The sequence below is a fragment of the Sinohyriopsis cumingii genome, chromosome 12 (genome assembly GCF_028554795.1).
Source record: "Sinohyriopsis cumingii isolate HCF-2022 chromosome 12, ASM2855479v2, whole genome shotgun sequence".
Lineage (NCBI taxonomy): Eukaryota > Metazoa > Mollusca > Bivalvia > Unionida > Unionidae > Sinohyriopsis > Sinohyriopsis cumingii.
Window position 1 is genome coordinate 94641760 of NC_142972.1, and position 13963 is coordinate 94655722.

At 33.8% G+C, this 13963-nt stretch overlaps 1 protein-coding gene across 1 annotated transcript in view; it reads right to left on the reverse strand.

The window, feature by feature from the left end:
- Nucleotides 1-249: 249 nt before the first annotated feature.
- The window catches only part of LOC149787008 (toll-like receptor 10), a 43294-nt gene continuing 29580 nt past the window's right edge, over nucleotides 250-13963 (reverse strand). The window contains exon 2 of the mRNA XM_089977555.1: nucleotides 250-4276. Within this exon, the coding sequence (XP_089833681.1) occupies nucleotides 1704-4094 (2391 nt within the window). The 5' untranslated portion in view covers nucleotides 4095-4276 and the 3' untranslated portion in view covers nucleotides 250-1703. The remainder of the gene's footprint in view (nucleotides 4277-13963) is intronic.

Here is a 13963-nt window from a genome sequence, read left to right on the forward strand (position 1 = left end):
ATAACTTATCGATGTCTAACTATTTCCAGATCAGCATCACATGGCCGCTTACGTTCTATCAAAACGTATAAGATGTGGTCAATTTATAAAATTGGGATTACATAATGATACAAAAGTTTTAAAACATCGATCCTAGTAACATTTTGGCAACAAAAACACAGAAAGCTATAAAAAGTGACAAATATGTATTTTTTTTTGCATGCAGTTTAAAGCATAAAATGTTTATTTTTCTAAATGTAAGGGGAAAAAAATACAATATAAATATTTTTAACAGGCCAATAATTTCAATTTAGCTTTTCACTTCAGCGAAATGTTTCCACATATGTTTCATACGTTTAGAAGAATTAGTTCACTTCGATGTAATAACATTCTATTGGAGTGAAGTTAAACCAAGTCTAATTATTAAGATGGGTGTCTGATACAAGGAAGAGACGTTTTGTCAATAAATGGTCTTAACTCCACCTTTTCTGTCCTCAACGACTGCGATATTAACTTCATGGTACTAAGTCTGTGTAACTGATGGAACATGTGGCTGCAAACATGTGCAAGTTTATCTCGGTGAATGTAGCAAATTAAGACAGACTACAAAACAAATCTTATAAATCTGTTCTGTAATATCAAATATTTTTTTTAACTCTCACATACTTTTTAATCCAATACTTATGGAAATAGTGATATTTGCCGTGTGATTTGTGGCTTAAATTTATTAAACGCGCAACTGACAATGTTTTACTTATACATGTTTGATATAACAGTTGTCAATCTGTGTATCGTGAATATTTTTATCTTTGTTTCCTTGCTATCATTTGTATGCCTTTTCGCCCAAACAGTATTAGTTCTTCAAATGCTAAATCATGGATCGGGTGTTGAAGACTATTCGCAATGAAAGAAACTAATTTATGCTCTTCTACCATCATGCTGAATTCCTGAGTTACATGTACAAACACCAACACCATAACAAGATGTTTTGAAACAAAACGAATAAAACGTATTATACACGGATTGCAATGATACATGTGGATTTTGAAGGACAAAATTTATATGCAGCCTGGATATGGCTTTAGGTGTGGGGAAACGTAAAAAGCAAAACTATGTCTACTTAATGTACGGGAATATACTTTTATAATATGAAACAGTCTCATCAGATCAAGAACTTAAGTTTACCTTTGAAATCATATTTCAAATAAAACAACGATCTTCACGACAGTAAAATGTTTATTCACGTGTGAAACAACAATGGAAGAATTGTTTCATTCTGATGCAATAACATTCCACAGACGTGAAGTTGTTGTATATATAATTAATAAAACAAGCGCATGATACAAGTAGGAGACAAAGTTTCAACTACATAGTCTCAGTTCCGCGCTCTCTGACCTTGTCGAATGCGATAAAAAAAAACTTCAGGGTAATACGTCTGTGTAAACTTATAGCAGAATTATGACGAACTTTTCAAAGACATTGTTTATTATCTATGCGAAGGTAGCAAATTAAGAAAGAAGACAAAACAGAAGCTGTGAAGTCTGAAAAACACAGCGCATTATTCTGCTCTGTTACACACGGTCTTCTCCATCCATATATGAAACTTTTGATAACGTTCAGGATCGGGGTGAATTGTCAGTAATATATCGAATAAAACACCTTAAGAAAACGTTCTACTTGTCCATCAATCAGATACATTTTACTGTGCATATATGTCGGGGCTATTACGGTGGATTCTCCTCAAGTAATGGAATTAAATTACCTGGCCTTTGACGTTGATAATGTTTTTGTTTATTTAGGGTTTCAGCAGCTACAGTAATTATTCTATCACAAACAACATTCAACGGCGGATGAATCACAAATTGCCCCTCCTTATTCGACCATGTTGCTCTTGTGTAATTCTCAATCAGATTTGTAACCGTTGTCCCGGCATGTGATATATCTGTCTGTTTCTCCATCAAAATCAATACTTTTCTATGTTTTTGAATCGCAACTGAACATTCGTTCTGGCTCCATGGCGATTGAATGAAACCTAATGTTATAATGGGAACTACAACTAAACATTCATCGATGCATCTGTGTATTTCATCTATGATGAGCATACCAGGTATGAAATGTTCCATTCCAGTGCAAAGAACTTCCTTGTCTGTATCCAGTCTTTTCTTTATGGAGGTCCTAAGAGCTGGTAATATATTATTTTCAACAACATCGTAATCATGACTGGAGTAGGGAATAAATGCCACGTACCGGAAATTATGATGACGGTTTCTAATCTCCCTTTTTAGAATTTCAATATTTTGAGCCTTGCGACGATTCAAGTGAATCTTACGAACCACGAGAATTACAATGCTGAAAATCACAATGACGGAAAGAATTGCTGAAATAGCTTTGATGAGAAGGGCAGGAAGCAGACAATCAAATTCAACGCTTTCGTGTAACTTCCTGTCAAGGAGAGAATTCCTATTTCCATAATTACAAACCAAACTTTCCGAATTGACGAATCGTATTTTTGTATTGACAGCCCATTTCAGAAAGCCTTCATTTTCACACCTGCAGTCGATGGGATTTTCAGATAAATCAATCGTTAGGTATTGTGGAATAGTCTTACATTTGACTTCAAGACACAAACTCACGTTGATATTGTTACCATATTTATACCTTTCTGTAATACTTTTCCTATCAAGCGACTGCAAAATAAGATTATTATTTAAGAAGCTAAGTGTGCTTCCGTTGTTGTTTGCTTGATATGAATAAAGTACTTCCAATGTTTGATACATACTAGAAAACAGACCTCCTAGCCGATTTTTACCTAAATCTATGATCTTCAAGTTCAAGAAATGTCTAAAGTTGATACTAAATTTGTTAATGTCATTGTCTCTTAAATCAAGAAGCAGCAATCTGGTATTGGAAATGAGGAAGTTGTTTGGAATAAAACTAAGTTGGTTATTTCGAAGATATATTATTTCCAGCATCAAGTTCTTCCGCAGTAAGTTATTGAAATCACCCATATGTTGCATTTTATACAGCTGGTTTTCAGACATGTCCAAGACCTTCAGTGCTGAGACACTACTTACCACTGATGGTGATATGTACTCCATACCGTTCTTGGAAAGGTTGAACTTTACCAGTCTAAGGAAACACTCTACTCCTGTTATTGTCACGTTGAAATGAGTAAGTCTGTTATTGCTAAAATCAAGGACTTCCAAACGATTACACAAGCTGCAATTAGTATATTGCTCTTCAAATTGTAAGCGTAGTTCTCTTTGATATGAGAACATATTTTCAAGAAATAAGTATTTCAGTTCTGGAGGCAAACTACATTTGTGAATGTTGACTGTGTTTACCCTAGGATTCGTTATGTACGTTTGACATCCACTAAAATCTGCCACCTCAAGATTTGGGAGGGGACCACCGATCCCAAATCGCATTAACCTATAGCAAGGAAGTTTGGAATGTGATATATTCAAATATCTTAAATTGTATAATACATCGTGTAAGCTATCATTTGAAGAAATTCCCGCTATATTGGCATAACTGACATCAAGGTATAGAAGCTGTTTTCCTTCAAGAGCATTCATAAAGTTTTTACCGATGAAACCAGCTTCATGAACTTCTGCTTGAAGATGATGTAATGACAGACTCTTCAATTTATTGACTTTTCCTTTCAGAGCATTTTCGACAGCAGATAATCTCAACATGAGGTTCCCATCAAGATGTAATGTTTCAAGATCAGGAGTAGAGTCAAATAATGCAGAATCAATGACTTGAAGATAGTAGCATTCTGATATCGATAAAGATCTCAAGTGGTTCAGTCCTTTCAAAAAGGATTTATCAATTGAAAGTATACGTGTGAACATATGAAGGGAAAGTTCCGATACATTTGTCCAACTGATATCTTGGAAAAGGTCATTAGGAAAGGACTCTTTGATAGTCCTCGTTCCAATAAGCGTTACTTTCTGTACAAGGATTGGCAAGTAAAGTTGAAAATCTTCTATATGTGATATATTTGTACATATATAAGACGTGCCCTCCAAATTACACGACCTTGATTCACTCATTCCAATAGTAAGAACAATTAGAAGACCAATTGAACATAAAATATTTCCTCGCGACATTTCGGAATCGAAATCTTATTTCCTAATACTAAGGATGAAATCCGTAAAGTCTTCTAATAGTAAGGGTCCATGATCGGTCATCCACACGGCAGCACTTTTGAGATTTTTAATATACTAACGTCCATTGTGATATCCAGGAAACGTATCAATATCCTAGTTACATTCCAAAGTGGTAACTATTTCTGAAACAAGACAAGTTCGAAGTGATTAGAATACTGTTCGCATTATCATTTCCAAAAAGGTTACAATATTTCAAGAGATAAATTCAAATCTTATATTCAAGTATGTTATGAGACATCTTTTTCAAATCATGGAATTGTAAGTATACCATGCCTACCGTAGCGTAAAATTGGAATTGAAGTAGAAATATAATCCTTATATAAAAATTAAAGTGAGAATTTGATGAGAAATTTTTGAATGTTTGAATAATAATGTCTTGACAGTGTCAGCTTAATTGCATTGTACAATTTCCGTAGCTGGACGTTGCGAAAAGTCATATATATATATATATATATATATATATATATATATATATATATATATATATATATATATATATATATATATATATATATATATATATATATATATATATATATATATATATATATATATATGCTTCATGTACGTTACTTTAACAAAATTCGTTGATTCGCTTTCTTGGATTTAGGAGATGTATATTAGAATCATGGTTACTTGACTCAGCAATACCATAACCTACAGTAATGCCGCAATGAAAGTCAGAAAATGAAATGTCGTATAGGTATTGAATTTTAATATCATTTCTACCGTTTCGTATACCTATTACGGCCTATACAGGTGTTACATTTCCGCGCATTATAGTGAAACTTTGCCGTCTTATACAGGATCAGCAATCTTTAAACATGGTGGTGCTTGTATTGGTTGAGATTCTGGTTTTTGGACTTAGCAAAGTGCATACTGAGGCCTTACCATTCCTTTGATACTTCCACAAAGTGATGCACTATTTATTTATACGTGTATGGTTCTGATCATTTTAGTATCTTGGTTCATTGGATTTTTTAGATTTATAACCATTTAGAATACGTTTTTGTATCTTGCAATTCCTGTAGCTCTGGTGATGTGACTTCCTTCCGTTAAGTCTATTGTGAGTAATTTCTGCAGCAGGAACTTCCAGTCACATAACAGGAATAAGGGAATTATGAACTGTTAGCAATTTAAACAACCTGCGTCCTATGATAGCAAATGTTTTCAGCGATTCCATTCAAGTGACAATTTAATTTTAACATTTTATGCAGATAATTTTATGTAAACCCGCTAACAGAAAGAGGACTTGCGATTTCTGCTGCAGAAGCATCATTTCCGACTTCCCTAAATGACAGAAACAAATAAAGAAAATAACAATGGCATGTTTTCAGAATATACGAAGCTAAGCACTTTAAAGTGTATGAGGCTTACGTTATTGCATATGAATGTATACTGATTCACCTTTAATAGAGCACCGCATATCAGTGTCTATGTTAATATTTAGAATAATATCAGATTGCAATTGGGGTAAATGAGAATTAATTTCCCTAAAACAGTCACGTATTATATTGAATAGAATCCTTATATATGTTGATCATAGGACGTTACGTCAACGAATAATATACAGTACAAGAGATGATTCCTAAGTAGCTAACTCTTATATGTTAAAACAATAGAGTTAAATGTTGATTCACTCTAGCTAGGCATTCTACGCATGAAAATGTAATACAAATTATATACACATGTTGAGGATGATTAGATGCCTATCTGCAGTCGAAGCCAATGTAGCTATGTCATCACCAATTAAGCCGTATTTGTGTGCAATGTACACATGTGGTATAGTGGAAAGAACCAACATTAGTTTGCGATGAATGCACCTGAGGACTAGTGATCGAATGCGGCTAAGGTCAATGTAAGCATAGCTTCTCTGCAGATGAATTAATGAAATTAACTTGATAAGCTCCGAAATCAACGTTTTCCTAATTAGAAAAATGACCGTCATCAATTTAATGTCAAATCTTTGCTAGTAAGTGAGATTCATATATTTATTGGATATAAATGTACGTCTCAGGGGCCTCATGTTTCTTGACATATACACCAAGTGAAAAGAAACCTGTAAACGTACGATTTTCATAAAACGTTTCATGACACCCATTATATATAAGATTTGCTTTTACTGACAAAGCTTCTCTAGATTATTTATATATATTTTAGTTTCCATTGATTCCATATTTAATCGACTGTTTTTTTATTCTGTATCTATTCTATGTTTGCTTAAAACTTAAAGGCTGGATAGCTTGTTTTTCAAAATAGAAGACAGAAAGAACACGACTTTGAAAGACTGAGTAGTGGTTGTATTGAAAGCTGCCAACACTTCCTTTGAATAAGGTTTCCTCCCAAAGTTATCATTGATATAATTATGCATTTTTACCATTTCAATAGACTGCTTCAGTGAGCTAAGTGGTTAGAGCGTCTGTCTCGAATGCGGAATGTCGTAGGTTCAGAAACATCTGACGAATCAGACCAAAATCATATATAATAGGACAAGCAGCTCTCTGTTAGTGTTACGACTGTTCAGCTTAATATCAAGATAATAAGACTGGGTGGGACCAAATGATACATATCTGCGGCATGATGCCCCGGTGGTAAACATCACTATACAATGCCATACAACACGAACTCAATCAGTTGTATTACCTCACATTGCATAGCATTTAAGAATATATAGGATGGCACAACAGGATAAGTAGTATTAGTGACATCAGTGGTGTAATCCTAATTTACTATTATGTACACGCCGAAAATAAACGTGTGACAACAATTTTGATATATTCTAAATAAAGGTTTTATCTTGTACCCATAATTATGTAATCCGTCCAACACTACCAATCTCACCAACACAACTACGATTATGTAATCCATTCAGTACTACCCATAGCACCCAAACAACCATAATTAAGTTGACCTTCGAAAACATCTAATACAACCAACTCATCATTGTGTATTCAATCCCTCCAAAACAAATAATAACTATCGCACAACTGTGCAACTTGCCAGTGTATCGACATTGGAAAGATACGGACTGCACGAAATCGTAATACAACATTAGATTTAAATTTGTTCACAGCTTAAAATGTGATACTACACTACAATGCATCAGATGAAAAGCACAATTCTGAGAAGTGTCCTATGGATTTATTAAGAACGTAACAATCGCAGACTCAATAACTAAAGTGTTTTTTATTTCATGTTTATATGGACTAAATGTCTCGTCTAAATAATAGTCAAGAAAATGAAACTGTCGATTTGTCGAATTTTGTCATAATTAAACCATTGCTATGAAGTGAAATGGCAGGTGCAAATTTTAGAACTTGGAATATCCCACAGATTTCAATTCTGATTATCCACATATTGTCCACCAAATATTATCTTATAACAAACATTTCCCTTTTGTGCACAGAGGCATATTTTCAAAATGGTGGAATAATCTTACTGTTGTTTGATACACAATGCCAACTTAATACGCATTTGCTGTCTGTAATATTACTATATCCTTTCATTTAGTGCTGAATGTATCCAGGAGTTTGCTGTTCTCATTTTGATTGCATTTCTGTTCTAAAATATTTACGAACTCATTTTTCTTTAACTGTTATACCTGATCAATAAATAAATCCATAATTATCACGTTTGGCTATGAGGAAATTATATGCATTGCGCAATCTGCTGATTGCAATATGATTATTCATCAGTTCTAAGCATTTGAACATTCTGTTGTCCCCATATTTGTATAGTTTTAATCAAAGCTGTTTCAGAAAACACATACATATAAAGAAGGAAGAGCAAATATAACAAAAGCAAACACATGCGCTGGTTATACAGGTATTGGATTTTTCATAACATTTTGTAATTAAGGTTCTTTAAACTATATAATATCTTTATACGGAGAACTCCCTGTGATTATTATAGCTTCCTGATATAACAAAAGCAAGAAAAATATTGAAGAGAGTTCTAGCTCCTTATGTGTACGTTCGCATCATTCAAACATTGTACATGAGATGAATAAACCATTGGAAATTAGAAGTGTTCAACGCATAACGGGTGATTGACGTCGATGTCTAAGCTTTATTCCATCAAACTCTAAGCCTTCTATCTTTTCGGGGTGAGATTCGTTTTTCTCTAAAATACAAGTAATTTGCTTCAGCATAATGCAACTCTCTAAACATTAATTTTAAATTTATTTTCATTTTCGTTTAAAGCATACACCTTTTACATATGCAAGTGCGTTTCAAACGATAACTTAAAAATAATGTGAAAGTCAATTTGTCTGTTAGATAAAATCCCAGGACTTGTTGACCAAACGCAAGAAGACACATACATTCACACTTCCTTCAGTCACATAAAGACAACCATTTAGCAATATGGAATGATCGAACGAGCCTTAGCTCGAGATTTAAAAATTAAAAACTATTCACACAAGACAATGCTTACTTTTAAACTTTTCAAATATACTATTCAGTATCATCAACCTCCAGTGTTCACTTCTGCATCGATTATCTCGCGTAGAATATACCTGGATTTTATATGCACAAACACGTGAGCATTATTCAGAAAAACACCATTGTGCGTATAGCAAAACTTGCCTACCGTTACTACTTGATATTGAGAAGGTGTGGTTGGAGACTTTGGAATTATAAATGTCATTAAATAATGACCTTCATGAATTTAATGTCAAAACTGTTTTTAAATGACAACTGCCTCTTAAAGTCCTTTTTTGTCGAGGTGCCTTGTTTAAATTTCATAACAAGATTTAGTGTACGCTGTATTGGTCTCATAAACAATGGTGTCATTATTATTATTATTATTATTATTAGTAGTAGTAGTAGTAGTAGTAGTAGTAGGTTAGATGAATCTGAGCTTAAGTTTATTAGGAATATGTCCCTTAGCCTCAGGTCTCTTAGTTTTCTCAACTGAAGGAAAACATATAAACATTAGATTATCATAAACCTTCCATATCACCCATTGCATAATTGGATGGTTTTCATTAACTAAACTTCTGTTCATTAATTAAAATATTTAAGGGAATGTTCTTTATCTTTAACCGCTTCTCTGTTTGCCTAAAATGGAAAGGTAAGTAGGGTTTTTGTTTATAATGCGAGATTGATTTAGCATGACTTTGAATTTCCGAATAATGGATCTAGTCGGAAAATAAACTTTTTGATTTGAATACATTTTGCTACGACAGTTATAATTGATACAAGGATGCATTGTAATCACATGGGTATATTTTCAAAATGATGTCTTTATGTTAAATATTTTAAATTAAATTGTGCATTTGCTGCTGTTTAGTACCCAATGCCGTCATTTGTTCTCTGTAATATTACTGTTTCTTTTCATCTATCCACTGCTGAATATATCCAGAATTGTGCTGTTCGCATATGCTGCATTTCATTTTAATATTTTTAAAAAGTCATTTACATTTAAGTCTTATACGTGATCAATATATCAATCCGTAATTATCACGTTTTTCCATAACTAAACAATATGCATTCCGCAATCAGACTGATTTAATTGGAATTATTCGTCAGTTCTAAACATGTACGCATATTATTGTCCCTTTATTTACCTAGATTTAAACGATGTTGTTTCACAAAACACATACATAAAAAGTATAAAGGGTGCAAACGACAAGAGCAAACAAATGCGTTTGTTTATATAATGTAATGCATTTTCCATAAATCTTTTAAATGACAAATTAGGTTATTATCAAACTACAATGAAGATTGTACGGCAAAACTCTTTTGCTTAATGCAGCTTTGTGATACAACAAAAGCAAAATATATCTGAAAACGATTTATGTGTAGCCTGTGTGTGATCTAGAGGTGAATAAGCGATTGCAATTTGAAATACGTGAATAGCAGGCAAATGGCATCATTTCTTGACAAAGGCCAAACGGATAAAACCATTTCCTTGTTTTCAATAAAGGTGGTATGGTCATTTTTTTCTTTGCTAATAGACAGAGTACGAGAGTGTGAGGGAGAGGGAGATAGAACAGAGGCAGGATATGGATACAAATTGTAAAACATATGAGAAGTAGTTAAAACTATAAATCATACTTTCCTACATAAGTTAATGCTTGTCATTGGGCTTTATAAGACGACATAAACAACAAGCTGGATGCAACAAAGAAGAGAGGGATTTTTAAATATTAGCATAAAGGTAATGAGGATGTTGCGAACAAATGTGGTTAGACCATTAATCAGACTGACAAAGACAAGTGGGCTGACGATGATTGTGCTAATGTCCCTGATGATGACATATATTTAGCAACAAAAAAGTATCCTCTTTCTCATCACTTTTTTGACGTAAAAATCCTCCTAATTACATAAAACGGAAAATCGACATACACAAAATGTAGGAAGTTTGATTCTAAGCTTTATTCCATCAGGCTCTAAGCCTTCTCTTATTTCGGTTTATCACTAAAATACAATTAATATTTTCAGCATGATGAATTGTATTACCTTTAATTTTAAGCTTACTATTTTCCTTTTCGTTTAAAGCGTTTAACTTTCACATATACAAGTACATTTCAAACGACAATTTAAAAATGGTGTCCAAATAAATGTATCACAAACATTTTGAGATATTCTAAATAAAGGTTTTATCTTGTACCCATAAGTATGTAGTCAGTCCAACACTACCCATCTCACCCACACAACTTCGATTATGTAATCCAATCAAAACTACCCATAGCACCCAAAAAATCATAATTAAGTTGTAGATCAACAAACATCAAATAAAGGCAACACATTTTTTTTGTTGAGTTTAATTATAGTGGCGTGCTCACAATTGTGCATGTGCCCCTTTTTTCTGACTGCACCGCAGCCTGCTAGTTGTTCCTGGGTAAGGAGATGGTGCCACCTCCCCCAGGCTTTTATGGAATCAAGGAACCCTAATAGTTTGGCCTCAATCTGTGGGTCCATAAAGGACCCTTACAGTTGAATGGTTGGCTGTCATTAGTGGGAAGGAGAGCTCGGGAACGGTCCTGCTGCTTTACATCGCTGGTTTCTTGTTGCATTTGCCTGGTGTTTCTTGCGATTTTTTTTTTTCGATTTTTTTTTCTTCTTCAAAATGTTCTAAAAGGAGGGGGATGTTCTATGCTGCTTATAGAGGTTTTTAGTAGAAATCATGTATGAAGAGAGATTTTCAATGTTATTATGGTATTACTAGTCGAGGTGTTTAGGGTGTGCTTCATACGTTATGTTATTTATAAGTTTTTAAATATTACCTCTTGAAGTCATTTATTAATTAATGGTTTAAGAGATTGAATGTTATTTATACTTTATTTAGCAAGAGACAGGAGTCCTAGCCGATTACACAGTTCGTTAAGGACATCTAGGACATCCGATTTTGCGGTTTTCTTAGTTTTTTATAGTTGCTTCTAAGTGAATTATTTATTAATGCTTTTATAAAATTGAATGATATGTTATGAGTTTTTATGTGGTGGCTTCTCAATTTATTTAGCTAGTTACTGGGTCTTTTGGTTTTGTGGGGATAGTAATTATATTTTGTTCCTAAGTCCTGCTGAGCCTATCAATTTGTTTATATTTTTATATGCTGATTGTTTATTTTTATTAGAGTCCACAAGCAACTCTGGGTATGTGTGAGGAGATCCAATCTCTTTTTGGTTTTTGATAAATATTTTCCGAGCGGGTTGATATTTTGGGCATATACTGAATAGGTGGTGTAGATCTTCGGTGGTGTGGCAGTTAAAGCAGTTAATGGTTGCTGGTTTGGGTCCTATACAAACTTCCATAACTGTTTGCTGGTTTAGTTTTTCTGGTTATTATCCTGTTTATGGTTTTCTGTTCTAAATATGTACCCTTAGGTAGCTGTATGTTCCTATCTACGCTTTTTGGGGTTTCATGGTGCTTTTTACCTTTTGTGGAGGAGTTCCAAAAATCTTGCCATGTTTGATCTATATATGTTTGTGCGAAGCTTATTGCTTCTGTAGAGCTATAGTTAAGCTTGATAGAGTTTTGATCTCCTAGTTTGGTTTTTGCAACTTTGTTTGGTGTTTCGTTGCCAGAGATTCCAATGTGCGACGGTATCCACATGAGCTCGACTAATTGATGTGCTGTGGTGATATCGTCGATTAATTGGCATGCTCTGTCGATGAATTGTTCCCTAGAGTGTGTATTGCGATTTTGGATCGATTTGATAACGCTTAGGGAATCGCTTATAATGACTGCTTTAGGTAATTGGTTGTCTTTGATCCATTGTAGTGATTCAAGTATAGCCCAGACTTCAGTGGTGTAAATGGAGCAATAGTCAGGTAATCTGGATCCCGTTTGTATATTGAATTCAGATTCAGGGATGACTATTGCTGCTGCTGTTCTTGGTGGGTTGTTTGTTTTTGATCCATTGGTATATATTTTAACATAGTACTATCCGTCTGCCTTTGCAGTCAATATTGCAGTCGGACATATATTTAAAGGACACGAACCAACCTTGTCCATTAACGCTTTAGAACGTAATGTTTTGCATACCTCCCATGTACCAAATAAACACCAGAGAAACTATTATGCAATCAAGAAGGAATGATTGGCTTTAATATCGGCTTTGCAACTCTTTTAAATTTATGTTCGTTCTGTTCCTTCGCCGAATATTGTCTTCAGGAATCACAAGCGTATTGCTTTCATTATCAACATGTCAATCATATATTGTTGAAATGGTGTTTAGACTTGCAGGAATACACCATTAACATCAAGGGAACATATAATCTTGTTGCAAATGCAGTTTCCAATCTGCAGAAGTTCTCTGTTGCTTTGTGTATATTGTTTGTCATTCATAATACATCTTTGTGTGTGAATTTAATTTGTATATTATTATATGTATATTTGACTAATCTATGAAGAAAGGAATATTGTATAAATCTTTAATAATTTGTTAATGACCGTCACAGAAATATCTCCCCAATACAGACCTTCAATATCGACAAAGAATCCATATTATCAACACAGGTTTCCCATTATCGGGAAATAGACACAACATCTCACAAAGCTATAAATGGAGAAGTAAATACATACAGTACACACCTTGGGTGTATTATAATATTTCATTTTGTTTTATACCTGAGCGAAAGTCTTGAACAAATCCTCCCAAAAATGGATAGGATTGAAGGTCTGTCTCCCTTTATATTGGCTGGTCAGTGAGCCTATTAGTTCATCCTAATATGATCCAAATGAAGATCTCTACCTCTCTCTCTATCTCTCCCTTTCTCATGCAAAGCAATATGAGATAAGAATCAGAGACAATGGTACGCGATTAATTAATAAACTTATATTATTCATGAGTGTAGACAGAACTTAAACCTATGTCGTCATCGATTTTGAATGTAGCCTCAAGTTATATATATATATATATATATATATATATATATATATATATATATATATATATATATATAAATTCAACTATACGTCAACTTATCCATCCATGCCGACCCAACATTACGTCAATATATCCAGCCATATACGTATTAACCAAACTATACCTCAAATAATCCATCCTGCTAACCGCTTACACAACCATAATTTAATCAACCCTTCCATCTCATCATTAAGTCCTCAAAATATCAATATATCGATTAGCCTACTCACTGACCAACGTGTACGTCAATCAAAATATCGATCTACGCACCGACCACCAATACGTCAACCCTTCCATCCATCCACGCACTAACCCACATATACGTCTATACATTCATCCATCTACTTACTAGCCAATCTAGACGTCAATCCATCAATCAGTGAGGTATTCCCTAACCCCGGTATCAGCAGTAACTAATATGGTACTTAACAAAC